This window comes from Phymastichus coffea, unplaced genomic scaffold, assembly GCF_024137745.1.
Source record: "Phymastichus coffea isolate CEN01 unplaced genomic scaffold, Cenicafe_Pcof_1.1 PCOF00099, whole genome shotgun sequence".
Lineage (NCBI taxonomy): Eukaryota > Metazoa > Arthropoda > Insecta > Hymenoptera > Eulophidae > Phymastichus > Phymastichus coffea.
In genome coordinates this window covers 82,511-97,630 of record NW_026706910.1, presented here as the reverse complement: position 1 = coordinate 97,630, position 15,120 = coordinate 82,511, and the positions used below count along the sequence as shown (strand labels likewise).

At 41.8% G+C, this 15,120-nt stretch overlaps 3 protein-coding genes across 4 annotated transcripts; 2 read left to right on the top strand and 1 right to left on the bottom strand.

Moving 5' to 3' along the window:
- The first annotated feature begins 100 nt into the window (after positions 1 to 100).
- Positions 101 to 1,683, top strand: LOC131670041 (GDP-D-glucose phosphorylase 1). 2 transcript variants are annotated; one of them, XM_058945352.1, is made up of 6 exons: positions 162 to 192; positions 269 to 514; positions 585 to 865; positions 942 to 1,044; positions 1,120 to 1,435; positions 1,514 to 1,683. In XM_058945352.1, exons 2-6 carry the CDS (start codon positions 314 to 316, stop codon positions 1,648 to 1,650), a joined length of 1,038 nt encoding a protein of 345 aa, XP_058801335.1. In that variant the 5' UTR covers positions 162 to 192; positions 269 to 313; the 3' UTR covers positions 1,651 to 1,683. The 2 variants fall into 2 exon arrangements, with proteins under 2 accessions (XP_058801334.1, XP_058801335.1); XM_058945351.1 differs by having other exon boundaries at positions 101 to 514.
- A 184-nt stretch (positions 1,684 to 1,867) lies between these two features.
- LOC131670087 (cilia- and flagella-associated protein 44) lies at positions 1,868 to 11,116 on the top strand. The gene is made up of 30 exons (XM_058945447.1): positions 1,868 to 1,880; positions 1,954 to 2,104; positions 2,169 to 2,331; positions 3,154 to 3,293; positions 3,367 to 3,661; positions 4,092 to 4,236; positions 4,329 to 4,537; positions 4,620 to 4,862; positions 4,949 to 5,103; positions 5,184 to 5,322; positions 5,383 to 5,656; positions 5,731 to 5,965; positions 6,042 to 6,309; positions 6,388 to 6,554; positions 6,618 to 6,836; positions 6,934 to 7,095; positions 7,173 to 7,365; positions 7,442 to 7,627; positions 7,695 to 7,892; positions 7,978 to 8,227; positions 8,338 to 8,612; positions 8,669 to 8,840; positions 8,913 to 9,226; positions 9,293 to 9,489; positions 9,562 to 9,779; positions 9,844 to 9,986; positions 10,052 to 10,369; positions 10,430 to 10,659; positions 10,742 to 11,027; positions 11,099 to 11,116. The coding sequence occupies exons 1-30, from the start codon at positions 1,868 to 1,870 to the stop codon at positions 11,114 to 11,116; spliced, it is 5,976 nt and encodes a 1,991-aa protein (XP_058801430.1).
- Positions 11,060 to 14,118, bottom strand: LOC131669983 (TATA-box-binding protein). The gene is made up of 6 exons (XM_058945235.1): positions 13,981 to 14,118; positions 13,350 to 13,797; positions 13,158 to 13,288; positions 12,829 to 13,072; positions 12,558 to 12,756; positions 11,060 to 12,485 (listed from the first exon to the last, which is right to left on the bottom strand). The coding sequence occupies exons 2-6, from the start codon at positions 13,614 to 13,616 to the stop codon at positions 12,409 to 12,411; spliced, it is 918 nt and encodes a 305-aa protein (XP_058801218.1). The 5' UTR covers positions 13,617 to 13,797; positions 13,981 to 14,118; the 3' UTR covers positions 11,060 to 12,408.
- Between the last annotated feature and the right edge of the window lie 1,002 nt (positions 14,119 to 15,120).

Genomic DNA, 15,120 nt, shown 5'->3' with positions numbered 1-15,120 from the left:
GTTTTCATTCTCATTCAATTTCTTGGCGCTTTATAGCCATTGTGATGTAAGTAATAGTCTGCTACAAATAAAGCAACTTGAATCACATTTGAACTTGACACAGTAGATTTATTGCATCACGCGAAGTCTGTGTTAATTACTTTTATTTGTCGTGGAAGTACTTTTTTCAGAGCTGTGATATATTAGATTATAGTAATTAGGTTCTATTATGCTGTGATATTGTACTTGTATTTTCAAAACTTCAAATTATTTAACATTTTATTTAAAGGTTAGGGTTGTTCAGTTTTTGTTTGTAAATAAACATTGATCAACAATGGCAATAAGCACTATTGAGCACTTTAAATATGATAAAAAAGATTTTCACTTTGTAACTAGTAGTGAAAATGAAGATTCAAAGTTTGACATTGTTTTTAAAGAGAGATGGAGTAAGCTTGAACAAGATAATATCTTACGGTATTCAGTAGAACATTTAGAGGAAAAAGTTCTTGAAGGAAAATATGGATTTTTTGCTCAGGTATGTAGAAAAACTAGTAGAATAATAAGTAACACATTTTCAAATTATAGCTTTATATTGCTCGTTGCAGTTGAATATTAATAGAGCAACTAACCGAAGAAAACCTGAAGAAATAACATCAATGTTCAAACCATTTGATCCCAATAGTTTTAATTTTACTAAAATATTGGACAAAGAAGTATTATTTGATATTGATAGTGGGAATGGTGATAATATCATTAGTGTCAATGTTAGTCCTATTCTTTGGAGTCATTCTTTATTATTACCTCAACGTTTCAAATGTTTGCCTCAACAGGCAACACTTTACAGCTTCAAAAAAGCTATTGAATTACTTTTATTGAGTAATTCAGTGTAAATATTTATTCTACCAGTTATTTGGTTACTGTATTAATATGTAAAATTAATGATTATTTATAACTTGCAACAGGAACATGAGAATATTATTCAATAGTTTGTGTGCAAATGCATCTGTAAATCATTTGCACTGGCACTTTTGTTATCTGAATCAAAGAATGTTTCTTGAAACTGCTGTAAGTTGGTAAAATCAAAGTTTCTTGACAATCAAATTTTTTTATTATCTGCTGATTTCTTACATTATTGTTTAGCCTTTGAGAATACTTGTGGATTATTTATGCATCATTGAAGATTTTCCTTCCAAAGGATTTTGTATAAAATTTTTATCTTTCAAAGAGAAAAACATTGATGACTTTGTAGCATATGCTTATAAAATAGTTGCTTACCTGCAACTGAATGAAATAGCGCATAACATCTACATTACACGATCCAAAAGTAATCCCGATAAGTTAGAATTCGACGACATTCGAATATACATTTGGGCGAGGAGACCCAATTATGGAGTAAAAAATACCAAAGATTTCATTATTGCTGCATGTGAAGTCTTTGGTCATTTGCCCATAAGAAGTAAGTCAATTTGTGCAAATGTGTAACGATATCGTTTAATTGGAAAAGCAAATAATCATTTATAAATTGCATGTACAGCTCAAGAAGGATACGATAGTATTACCGAAGAATACGTGAGTAAATGTTTAGAAAACGTTACAACAAATATATTCACGAAAGTGAAGGAGAAGTTAGTAAAATTTCTCCAGGAAACTGGCGGGTCGACCAGGGAATAATAATGTAACAGTTTCTGATATTGATAGACCAATTTATGAAGAATATATATTTTTAAATTAACAAATGCAAATGGTGCACCAAGTTATTTGATTCCCCTCCAAATAATCCTCTGCTCACGAAACAGACGTAGGTTTCTATAGAAACCGAATGGTTTCTGCTTGTTGTTTTGAAACACAGACTTCGGTCGAGTAGTTAACTCATAAGCTAACATTGAGAATGGACGAAGGAGGTAATTAATAAACCGACAAATTACTCGAACGTCGATCGTTGATAGAAATCTTTGTTTTTCCGGCAATTCGAAGAAGACGAATTGGAATGGTGGGGCAAGAACGAGGGGGAAGAAGACGAGGGAACGCGGCCAGCCTCGATTATCTCGTACCATTCGGAGGACTTCATCTCGAAGCCACGAACCTCAAGTGGCGGAACAATCCCGCTGGATTTCTTACAATTCGAGTAGGCAGCTCCGCGCGGCAAGAATCGGTGCAAAGCGAGTGCTCACGGTCAAACTAATTTCCAGTTATTCATTCGGCTACGACTGCCGCAGGCGTTTCAACCTTTGCGCGGCCGACAGCCAGACGCTGATCTTCGCGTCGGGTAATCTAATCCACTTCCTGAGCGTGTCGAGTGGCGAGCTGACCTTCCGCCGCTGCTCCACCGGGGGTGGAGTTGGCCACATCACAGTGGGTGTACACACGCGCATATATACGCATTAACCAAGTCGCCCATTGACGTTAAAGCGAGCGCGACGCGACATAAGGTCGACGACTACCACGGCGACGACGACGACGACGACGACGCTTTTATCTCTCGGAACTCAAATCTGCGCAAAAAGCGTATTGTCGCCGCAGCCAGCGGGGGTGAGATTCTCGCTTGAAAGGGGTTTCTACCCTCGCACGCGCGCGCGCGCGCGCGCCCGCCTAGTATCAATGTCAACTTTGTGGGGACGTGGGGGCGAACAAAAAACGAAAGCAGCGAGGAAAAGGGACAATGCAAATCTCACGGATGCGTATTGTCAGTGCGGTTTTCGGGCGCAGATGGTCGGCGAATCGATGCCGAGAGAGACAGAGAGTCTACTCTCCGCGCGTCTCTTTTTAGCCTCGCGCTATTCAAATTGCGCACTCTCCCGCACGAGTACGCGCTCTGCAGCACTTCATACTCAATCTGCGCGCAGATTACTCTCTCTCTCTCTCTCTCTCTCTCGCTCGCTCTCTGTTCATGCGATCTCTCATTCGCGTGCGCCATGGTCTAACTTCGTTTGGTGGGTCTGTTGCGCGTGACTGATTGCGGGGCGCGAGGGCGGAACACCGAGTCAATATTGAGCAGACTAATTCAGAGATTACTGTTTCTTCTTTCCGTGCGTGCTTTGATCATTGAAATTCTTGTTTTGCTTTCAACTCCGGAAGCTTTGTACAAAACTCGACTACGGAATTCGCACCGGCGCTTCTTTTTAATGTTCGGCCGACTAGTTTGACGTTTTACTCAACGAAAATCGTTTCACATAGAAAAATCCAAAGTTCAATCACATCGCTGTCGGCGAAAACGGACTAGATCCGCCAATCATTATCTACGAGTGGCCGAGCATGGAAATAGTGACGGTCCTGCGCAAGGGTACCACGCGCTCGTACTCGCACTTGCGTTACAGGTAGATCGATGTCGACCATAGCCTCGAGAGCAACTGCACTGCGCGATACTCGAATCAACCAAATATTTTGTAGCCCAAACGGCCTGCAACTGGTGTCCCAAGGTGGCAATCCAGACTACCTTATCACCGTGTGGGACTGGCAAAGCTCCAAGATCGCATTGCAGTGCAAAAGTCACGGTCAGGACGTTTACAACGTGACGTTCTCGGAGACGATGCCCGACCACATGACTTCATGCGGCTGCGGGCACATCAAAGTTTGGAAAATGGCTAAGACGTTTACTGGACTGAAGCTGCAAGGCGAGCTTGGTCGCTTTGGCAAAACGGAGATTTCGGATATCGTTGGCGTCTACCAGATGCCCGATGAAAAAGTAACGATCTGCTTTCAAATGTATTCGATTAGCAGATACAAAATAATCGAGTTGCGCGTTCAAGAAGCTTCGATACTCGAAAGTGTTTGAGTGCCCCCCTTTCAGTAAATTTCAAATGCAAAAGTCATAGAGTAACGAGGATAAATGGCGGACGCTTGTTTCGCATGCATCGTAAATATTTTCTGGGTGTTCATTGCTGAAATTTTAGTTTTCGGTAAATATTCTCTAATTTTAGTTACGAATATAACATTTTTTTCTGCAAAATATTAGCAATTGAGTCGTGCCAAAAGAAAGAATAAAAAAGAAAAAAAAAATAGATAAGCAGTTCAGTCGTTCGCGCGCGAAGCAAACGTCTTTGTGAAACCCATGAAGGCGTGTAAAATCGAATATTCCGCTAATACAAAGCCAGCGCGTTCAATCAAACACGTAGGTAATATCCGGCTGCGAATGGGGCAACATACTAGTGTGGGACGAGGGTCTGATAAAGATCGAGGTGTGCAGAAAGAACCGGCGACCCTGTCACTCGAGCTACATATCGCAATTCGAGTACGTCAACGGGGAGCTCATATCAGTAGGTAAATGCGAAAGAAAAGAAAAAAAGCAACAGCCACGCGCGTCGACGTGTGGCTGACTTTTCCAATTGACTGGACGTACGTGACGAGCGCAGGCAGCGACGGCCTGATAAACTTCTGGTTTTACGAGACGATCGACCAGGCGGAGCCCACGGAAGAAAGCAATTTCGTCGAGGTCGAGCCCATTTACGAGTTTAGAATCGGCTCTCAGGCCGACGATGAGGAGTCACCGAGGCGCGCAATGCTTATGCAGATTCTTAAGCGGCATCCCGACGACGTCGACGACAATTCGTGGTTCGCCCAGGTAAACCTCTCGCTACTTGCCTGCCTACTCGCCGATGACCGCCGCCGATACGAGAAAACGTATATGTACACTCGATTGAAAGGACGGAAACGGGGGGATATGGCTGATAGACTTGTCGATCATGCCAACGCCGAAGCCATCGCTGAGACTACTAACGTGCCACGCTGGACCGGTCATGGATATGGACGTCGCTGATTGGGGTCCATTCGCCGCGACCATCGGGGCGGACGGCTGCATGCACATTTACAATTATCACGCGAGGCAATTGAATTTGGCCTACGAGTTTCTCGATGCCGGCCGCTGTATTATCTGGTTAGCCTGCTCCGTAAGCCCCTTTTACAAACACGCTTGAATATATGCATATTCCTCTTTTTATTTTTGTCGAGCTTGCCGTCTGATTTTTGTTTGAAGGTGGAGCCCAGCGGGTCGACGCTAATTTGCGCGTTCGACAGTGGAGTCGTTCGAATGGTGAACGTTGATATCGACAATAAGCTCGTTACAATCGTGCAAGCTCTGAAGCCACACACAGCGTCGATCAATCGCATGACGATTAACTCGGATCACAGGTACATTTGGCATTTTCATCGGCGTCTTTCGCGCACAAGCGATAAGAGAAATGTCTGGCGCTTTTGTTTTCTCTGCGTAGTTTGTTGGTTACCGCGAGCGAGGACTCGTCGATTTTCGCATTTCACATTCAAATCGACGAATCGCACCCTAACTTAGTTCCAATCGGATACGTGCAAGTTCCCTCGTGCGTGACGTTCATGACTTGGAAGCCGAACCACGTAAGTTCGCGGGAAGGGAGAAGAAGCGAGCAATCGTATCAAAGGTGCGACGCGTTGCAGTTGTCGACGATATTTTTGGGCTGTCTGGAGGGCGACTGCGTGCAAGTGGAGCTACCGCAACGACCGCAACCTTACACCAAAATCTCGTACAAGCTGAGCGAATGCAAGCCGACAGCGTTCAAATTCGAATCCGTCAAGTCGTCGATCATTCGCGAGCAGGCGCGCCAAGAAAACGAGCGGCTAAGGCAAGAAAAAATCGCCGAAAAGAAGGAAGAGTTGCAGAGGTTACTCGAAGCCAATCCGAATTTGGAAATCGACGAGCAAGTATTCCTTGGTAAATAACACGCGTAACGATGTGTCCAATTAGCGCGGATGAAATTTCATTATTGGACCCCTCGCGTTGCAAAGAGTCCGAGTTGGAAGAGGAGCCAGCGTTGCCCGAAATCTACATACCAGATGTTCCAAACCGCGTGCTCGCTGGCTTTTACACCACGAGGGACACGCTTTTATTATCGATGGCCGGCTATGACGCCGGATACACGTACGAATATTCCATTCCCGAGATTGACAAAGAAACCAAGCATGTGGCCAGTCATTTAGTCGCCGACTGCGGGGATCAAGAGATTCAATGCTGCCTATTCTAGTACGGCTATCAATAATCCCCGTGCGCACTCTTCGCGGCGATAGATTGAACTTTGTCTCTTTCGTGTTGCTCGCAGCAACGATCGCAAGTACGTTGTGCTCGGGATGGAGCGCGGGGAGATTCGTGTCTGCAGGCTCGACCCGCGCGACGAGGCGGACCTCTCCGATTACTGGATCTTGCCGATGCACGATTGCTTCAACGGACGCATATCGAGCATGCGACTGAGCTATGACCGCAGGATGCTGCTCACCTGCGGCTACGACGGCAACATTTTTTCCTTCTTTGTCAACGACGCGCTGCCTGCTCCACAAGTGCGAGTCCCCGAGAAGAAGTTCACGGCTGAAGTAAGACGGCGAGCGTTATCTTTGATTTTCTTTTCAGTTTTACGCTTGGGAAATGTGTCACTGACATCTCTGATTCAGTTTGTACCTGGAGTAGCGGACATCGAGGAACCGGATCATCCGAGTTTGGAGCAAATGATCGTGAAGGCCGAGGAAGATCGAATAATGGCTCAAGCTAAAGCTGAAAAGGAAAAGACGCTTGCTGCACTGCGAGAATTGACCGAGGAATACAATTCGATTTTAAAGAGGTATCGGCCTGTCGACCAACCAACGAGTAACTAACGCTTCGATTGACCGCTCGTAAAAATCAGAAACAGCGAATTGCCAGCATCGCAAAGACTGACCGAAGAAGAGTTGGAACTCGATCCGAGAATAACGAAAGACCTGAACGACCAGTTAGACGCCGAAATGGACGTGGTGCGCAAAAAGTTGGCGTACGATCTCGAGAAGTGCGAGCTTCGACTGAAAAAGCTGATGGGCCATTTCGTCGAGCCGATCACCTGCTTGCCGTTCGCCGTGAGGAGAATACTGTGCGCATAAAACAAAGGATAAAACAATCCATATCGATATGACGCTGCTGGAGCTAGGCAAAGCACGAAATTTGAATTTCTCTCTGAAATTATGCAGAAAGCCAGACACAATGGTGCACTCTTTGCGCGAATTAAAACTGACGGGCGACTACGCCGTCGAGCGGGACGACCCATCAAAAAAATTAACCGACCTCTGCCAAGAAGGCGAGCCAACCGGGATGAGCACTCAACCGAGCCCTTCCTTGAACGAATCAACGAGGTTTTTCCATCTCTGTCTCGCTCGCGAACCGCCGAGAAAAATTTACACGGCTCTCCGTCCTCGTTTCTATTCCGCAGGACTGCACAAGATTCAGATTCAGACGACGACAAGGACGACGCGACGGGGGAAGGAGCCGAGATCCAAGCCATGGAAAGTTTCCTGAAGGGCTTGAGCCCCAAAACGGTGCAGTGCCAGCTCGGCGAGGAGATCAATCAGATGCTGAAGAAGTATCGCGCGCTCAAAGCCAAGCTCGAGGAGCAGCAGCAGGAAGTACGTGCACGAGCGCGTTGGCCCCGCGGCGAGAGGCGGTGAAAACGTGCGCGTGTCCCTCGCTTTCTGCTTTCAGTGGAAGGCGCTGCAATCGCGAAAACCCGATCCCACGGCCGTCGATCCCGAGGACGAGGCGGCCGTCGAGCACGCGAGGAACACCATCGGCGACTGCAAGCTGAAAACCGCCTTGAGTTCGGACGGAAGCGCGAGTCGGCCGAGCGTCGCGAGCAAGCACAGCCAGATAATCCACTGCCGACGGAAGGTTGCTACGGCCGCTGTCGCGCGATCGCAGCTCGTGCGCTTATCGGCGCGACGTTATTACTCGACAGATACACTTTCGCCGCGAGGAATTCAACGGCAAGCTGCGCGAGCTGCGCGCTCGTAAAGTCGCGCTGCGGACCGAGGTGGAGGGCCTGACCAAGCGACTGAAGAACATCCACGCCGAGCTGCCCGAGCAGTGGACAAAGCCAGCGCCCGAGGCGCCGAACTTCGATTACGAGCTGGAGTTCCCCGAAAGGAATCTGGAAGTACGTTCCAATTAATACATCTCGAAGCCCCGTTCCCCCTTCCCGCTATTCTGTTCGACGCGCTTCCCCGCCGCTAATTAACCAGATGGAGGACTACACGTCAATGGCGGAGCGCGTCAAGCAGACAAAACGCCGCAAACAATCGGTGCTGCTGGAGCTCCAAGTGGACGAGTTCGACGAAGAGTACGAGGCGCTATTGTTGGACGAGACGCGATTCAAGCGCGCGCCGCACCGACACGTGTCCGCGTACGAGGAGGCTCGCCAGATTCGGATCACCGTGCCGCCGGATGCGCTGGCCGCCGCCGAGCAAGCCGACAATGGCGACAGCAAAATTGGTAGGCGCCGCCGACGTCTCATCGGATCGCCCGCCCGTTCATTACGCTACTTGGTCGCGGATTTACATTATGAGTTGGCGGCTGGCCCCTCGCCCCGCTGCCGATTTCAGAGCGCGAAATGAAGAGGATGCGGGCCGCGAGAAAGAGCCACGAGCAAGATCGGATTTTGGAGCACATCGAGAGGAGCTACGCCTCCTTCGACGAGGAGCTCGACGAGATGGAGAAACGGAGACTCGACATCGTTCACGAAAGCGTTTACACGGACTTGTTTCTTCTGACGATGCATCAAGAGCTGATGGTTTTGAAAAGATTCGAAGGCGCGGAGAATCAACTGTCGTCTAAAGTTAACGACAGAGCGAACGCGAAAAACGTCGTCAGAAATAAAGTGGGTAGGCGTATTGGTCGTTTGAAAAGGTGTCTCTGGCTGACTTCAATTTTCAGATGCAAAAACTAACCGACAGAGTGGACGAGAGAAACGCGACCATCCGCAGGCTGCAAGAGAGAATCAAGGAAGCTCAGGCGCGATATTTGAATTCCATCAAGGAAGACAAATTCTTTAGTTTTCTCAAACGCATTTGCAAAAAGAAATGGAAGCCTTCGAAAAGGGACGACGGTAAAATATTCTGATTCTCGGCAGGTGCCATTCTTGAATTTTAACGATGACATTTGCACGCAACGCCAAAAGAATCGTCGTCCGAATCGTCATCGGCGGACAGTGATTCCGAGGACGACAGTGTCGACGATCAAGGCAGCGACGCCGACAGCCACGACATGAACGTACTGCCACTGGACGAGAACAATTGTCCCGACGGATGCGATCGTGATCTCTACGAAGAAGCTTTCGCCGTTCGCAGCAAGCGCTATGACCTGGAGCACAGAATCAAGGACCATCAGAAGACCATTGAAAACTTGCAGCAGGAGCTGGATTCGCAGCGTAAAGCTTTGGAAACGATTGAGAGCGAATTGAAAACCGATACGGAGCAACTGCAAGCTTTGTTGGTGGGTTTTCCGTGATCGTAAAATGCCGCCAAAATGGTCGGTTTAACGATCGCCTGCAATTTCCAGAGAGAGAAACAGAGACAGCTAAATGACATCGACGTGACGGTCGTGCTGAAACTGCACCAGTTACAGTGTTTCACGGAGGAGGACAAAGCTGAGAAAATACAGAACTGCATAGTGTTCGACAAAGACAAATTGTCGCAGCTGTACGCGAGAGTAGGCGAGCTACAGCAAGAAACAGCGGATCAATTGGCGAGGCACAAGTAACGCGAAAACACCGTACGTGCGGAACGATGATTTCGCGACTGATCCGTCGGAAACGCGATTCTTTTCAGGAGTGATAAGTCGAATCTTCATACAATGAAACTGGAGTGCGAGGCAGTGAGAAAGGAGCTGGAAGCTTTGAAACAGCAGATTAAAGAGGAAATGCAGCACAAGTTTGGTCAGCAAGTGTCGCTGGTTACTCTGTACGAGGCCGTTTTGCGTAGATTGATTTATGACATCAAAGCGAACACTGGCTCGCTGATCAAATTCTACGACAGGAAAATCAAAAGTGAGAATCTACGTAGACCCGCGTGCCTGCGCGTGTTGATTTTTATTTATTTTTGTTTTTTAAGGCATCAAAGTCGAATACAAGCAGCAATTGCAAGTGTTGAAAGATTTGATACAAGAAAACACGGAGAAAATCAATTTCCTTACGGTTCTGGAGGAAGAGTTATTCAAACTACGCAAAAATTTAGACACAAAACTCATGTCAGAGGTAAGATGTGCAGTGCAGTCTCTTTGTTTACAAAAATTACAGCAGTACTTAATTCGCAATCTTAGGAAGAAATAACAAAGCTTGAATCGCAATACGAAGCCGATTTGACCAAACTCAAGACCTTGCTGAGAAATCAAGAAAAAGAAAAAGAATGGCTTTACATGGATATCATAAGTCTCACTAACAAAACAAAAAATTTAGTCCCACTCGACCAGCTGAAATCAAAAACTTGCATGGGGAAGTACAAACCAACGCTAACGTTATTCGACAGAGCTGAAAAGCAAGGAGCCAAACATCGAAAACACGAGGACGATGCTTCTACTAGTAATGAGGCTAGAGAATTGTTAACGGAGGACGTTGATTATTATAAAAAAATAATCGCGGTAATTCTTCAGTTTGTATCCTTTATTGATACCAAATATTAAGTTTTCATATTATTGTAGATAAGGCATTTACTGTCGCAAGTAGCTACAGTAGATGAAACGAATACGAGGGCGACGATTGAAAAAATGTTGACTGAAATCGCCGAGAATTTGAAACGAGCTGGTTGTTGCCAGGAAGATATCGAGAAAAATATTAGTGAAATCATCGATATTTCACATGAAGGAGAGGAAACAGCTGAAGTTTCAAGTCAAGATACTATAACGAAAAGTCTTAGTGATTTGATTTACCGGTAGATTAAAATTACAAGTTATTCGTTCATAATTTTTATTCTGAATTCGCAGTTTTTAAACACGAAATTACGGTTGTTATAGGTATGACGCAGCAACGATGGAAGTCCCGCTAAATTTCATAATCAATGAACAAGTCCGCGAGAGGATAAACGATTTATGCACTAGCGTAGGCATCCTGGACACAACAGGACACGTTATTCAATCCTTGATCAATAAATTGAAAGCGCCGGATAACATGTCCTCCGCGTTGCAATATATTTTCCATAAGCTACCGACGGATACCGATAAGGAGACACTCGCGGCTCTACGACGGCACATCAGGAAAACATTAAAGGAGATAATGATTGGACTCGATGAAGACGAATCGGTAAATTTATAAAAATAGCTTTTATTTTCTTATTTTACTCAAAACCAAAAATTTGCATTCATTTCTTGTAGCGAGAAGACGAATGCTGAACATCACTCGTATGTGCAAAGAAAATTCGTTAAAGTAGTGAAATTTATTATTTAATACGTATATATTTAGATAACAATAAGACTGTTACTTAACTAAAAAGCCAGTCAATAATAGGTAAATACCTACATTACAAATAAAAATCCATTGTACAATTTCACTTAATTTTGTGAAATTTTCAAATAAATGCACAAAAAAATAATTGTGCTTGTATTAATTAGATCAAAATACTAATTATCAATAAAATAAGTTTTATGTATATCATATAGTATATCTGAAAAACGTATTTCAAGTTCTAAGAAATTTCCATTCTGACACATTAAAGATTATGACGATCAGCTTATCCAAAATAGGTTTCGAATTTTCTTGAAACTTAGTATAAATGTTGCCTATATGGTAGTTTACTTTAGTATGAATTATTAGATTATTAAAATACTTTTATCAACATTTATAAGCTACCAAAACTTTATAACGAAAAATTTTCAAAAATTTATATCTCCGCAACCATTTAAGTTATCGAAACGAATTTTTTTTAATTACGCGTAAAAGGATGTACTTCGAATATATTAAGCGAACAATACTTTAATATCAATTTTTTCAAAAGTTATTAACATTTTTTTGAAACAATTGGCCATATCTCAAAAAGTGTTATTTTTATTTCAATACTTCTATTTTTATTCAATTCTTTGACGTTTTTTCTTTAAGAATCCGTTTTCAAATTTATCGAGTGATCATTAGATGCGACGCAGTGAGCTATAATAGTGGACGTTCACAGGCCCTACGACGCCTGTTAGACCGCGTGTCGGCGCTGAATCGGTGCTGCTACCGAACTTGCCGACTTATCGGACGTCGTAGGGATATACATTTTTGAAAATTTTTCGTTATAAAGTTTTATTTGTTTATAAATTTTGATAGAAGTATTATAATAATCTAATTCATACTAAAGTAAACTACCATATAGGCAACATTTATACTAAGTTTCAAGAAAATTCGAAACCTATCCCTAATAAGCTGATCGTTATAATCTAGAATGTGCTATTTGACACTTCTTTATTGTACAAATCGTTAAAAGACTAGCGTTTCGAATGTCGTCAATTTCCTTTGCGTGGAAATAGGGAGTTTGCATTTCATAAGGAAGAGCAATCATTATACAAAACTGATTCAAATTCGACGTTATACAAACGTTACAGTAAAAAATCTAAAAAAAAATAATTGGAGATATTTCAATTCATACACAAAGAAATACAAATCCTGTGAAAATAGTTTGAAGGAACTTATATGTAAAAAATGTATATCACTGCTTTTTGAAGCTCTTCAGAATAGGATAAATATTATCAAATGCTTCATATATTTCTTGACGCACTTTCGCTCCTGGAATGATAAATTAATTTATTAACTTAACTTTGATGATTCAGATGTAATATTCAAAACGGTTTTACTCACCAGTCAACACCACTTTTCCAGAAACGAAAATAAGAAGTACAATACGAGGCTTCACCATTCGGTAAATGAGGCCAGGAAATAATTCAGGCTCATATGATGAGAACTGACCATGTGTTAAGACTAAACCTTCTAACCTAATTGGAAACTTTACGTCGCAACTGCCGACCATATTTTGTATTTTGAAGTCAAGAAATTTAGCCTGAAAAGCGTACGTTAAATGTTTTGATAAAACTAATTTTCAACAAACACTTATGAACTATTTATTTCTTACTGGAAAACCAAGTTTCTGAATGATTCTCGCATATTTACGAGCAGCCAGTCGAGAATCTTCTTCACTTCTTGCACCAGTACACACCATTTTTCCACTGCTGAATATTAGAGCAGTTGTTCTTGGTTCTCTTATTCGCATAATTACAGCAGCAAAACGTTTAGGATTGTACTCAGCATTTCTTGCATGTAAAGCTATTTTTTTTAAGTCTAGTTTGCAAGTTAAGTTCACCGTAGCCACTATATTCCTTAAATAAACAAAATAAATAAAAAAATTTAATAAAACTAAATTTTCTTGTTAGTTATATTCCATAAGAATGAATAAATACTTACTGTAATTGTGGAAGAATACCAGGATCTGCAGAAGATGGCGTCATTGGAGTCAAAGGACCAGGTGTAGATGGTCCTATTGAAGATGGAGCAATTTGACTTGATGGCTGTACAAGAGGAGACATAATATTTTGCTGCAAAAGAAATATGTCCATTAATATATGAAATTATATTCGAAATAACAAGTAAACTTACAGGAGTCTGAGGCTGCATCATGCTGTGTGGAGTAGCAAACGGCTGATTCATTGCATATGTGTGCATTTGTTTCTGTGGAGTTTGCATCATTAAACTTGCAGACATTGGACTCATTGATATTTGCTGTTGCAATTGGAACGTTTGTTGCTGCGATTCCTGTTGCTGATGGAGTGCATTAGGTAAAATTTGTTGGTCTTCATCTGGTTGATGAAGAGGTGTACCAATACTTGGTATACTAAAGCCAGGACTTGGAAGCATTTGATCCATTTTGGTAGTTTTTTTATGATACAATTAAAAGTATAATTCTTTCCTAGTCCTACAATTAAATTATATGTGATGTATCTTGAAAATGCTAACCTCCAATCAATTACTATGTTGAAACAGTAAAACCTTTACTATCAATATTTCTTTGGCCTTATCTTAACCCATGATCAAACAAAATTATATCCTGTAACGAAATATCCCAATTTATTAAGTAATCAACAATTTAAATTTTATAATTTTTACTGTGTGAGTTTTGTGTAAAAATTATTAATATCAATAATGATATGTAATATAACTTTAAGTCTAAAATCCAATTATATTAATATAAAACTTATTTCAAAACTTATCAACGTATGTGTACATTTACCTTTTTGCCACTTTGTTAGTTATAATTTTTCTCCTATACAACCTTCATATACAACCGCCAGCTCATGTAGGTTATAGGTAAACAGCCTTTCGAATGAGCGATCAGAGCGACAAGCGCATCAACGGTGGCTATGACAAGACAAGTGTTGAAGTTGAAGTGCTTCTATTCTTCTTCTTAATTCTTCTTCAAACCTTGGCTTTATCTGCTGTCACATTACAGCTTGACTTAAACCATAACCATATGTTTGGATGGCGGAAAAATGAATTTTTTGGAGTAAGACTTTTTCTCTTACTTTCCTTACCAAATTACACTTGAAAGGGCAGAAAGGAAAGGAAAATAAAAAGAGAAAAAGGAAAAGATAGAGAAATGGAGTAAAGGTTAGAATAAGGATATTGCAGAATAAATATAAGGTGATAGGATATATAGCCTATAACATAAAAAAATTAAATGGTTAGTGAACAAAATTGTAAAAAGTTAAATATCAGTTTGCAATAATTATTATTAGGATCATTTTAAAAAATTTTCAATAAAACAAGGTTGAGTAATCTTAATTTTTTCAAGACATTTCAATAACGTCTTTCTTTGAATGATAAATCTAGGATAATTCTATATATAATTCTATATATATATATATGATTCTATATATTCTATAATTATATATATATCTTCATCTTCAAAAAGACAATGAGGGCATTTACTGGATTTAACGATGTTTTTTCTATACATACTGAATGCAAGCGAATAATGGTTCGATCTGAGACGATTAATGGTGACAATATATAATTTCTTTGAAAATTACAGTAATTTACAATTCACTGGTTATTAAACGAAGGTCTTAGCATTTTCTTATAAAAATTAGAGAAATAATAATGACCTGTATTGCAGCGAAAATTATTTAAAAATTGAAAAAAACCATCGATGCAAATTTCATTGACATTGATAGAAGTCAGTGTATGGTAATTTTAAACTTGATTTAAGATGTTCTGTTGATTTGCATGCATTTTTTACTAAAAGATCTACTTTTTCATTGCTTAAAATCCACACTAAATTAATTTTTATATTGTTGGAATCAATTATAAATAATAGTTTTTTGATTTATAAACATAAAAAGGATGAATCTTTACAATCCATGGATTTGAC

What these genes read in the sequence shown, in the direction of transcription:
- LOC131670041 (XM_058945351.1), top strand. Translation starts at nt 314, where the DNA reads ATGGCAATAAGCACTATTGAGCACTTTAAATATGATAAAAAAGATTTT. An exon ending in AATATGGATTTTTTGCTCAG is followed by an intron (nt 515 to 584) that starts GTATGTAGAAAA and finishes TGCTCGTTGCAG; the next exon opens with TTGAATATTAATAGAGCAAC. An exon ending in TGGTCATTTGCCCATAAGAA is followed by an intron (nt 1,436 to 1,513) that starts GTAAGTCAATTT and finishes TTGCATGTACAG; the next exon opens with CTCAAGAAGGATACGATAGT.
- LOC131670087 (XM_058945447.1), top strand. An exon ending in CTGGATTTCTTACAATTCGA is followed by an intron (nt 2,105 to 2,168) that starts GTAGGCAGCTCC and finishes ACTAATTTCCAG; the next exon opens with TTATTCATTCGGCTACGACT. An exon ending in ATTCAATGCTGCCTATTCTA is followed by an intron (nt 5,966 to 6,041) that starts GTACGGCTATCA and finishes TGTTGCTCGCAG; the next exon opens with CAACGATCGCAAGTACGTTG.
- LOC131669983 (XM_058945235.1), bottom strand. Translation starts at nt 13,616, where the DNA reads ATGGATCAAATGCTTCCAAGTCCTGGCTTTAGTATACCAAGTATTGGT. An exon ending in TGATGCAGCCTCAGACTCCT is followed by an intron (nt 13,289 to 13,349) that starts GTAAGTTTACTT and finishes TTTCTTTTGCAG; the next exon opens with CAAAATATTATGTCTCCTCT. An exon ending in GGTATTCTTCCACAATTACA is followed by an intron (nt 13,073 to 13,157) that starts GTAAGTATTTAT and finishes TGTTTATTTAAG; the next exon opens with GAATATAGTGGCTACGGTGA.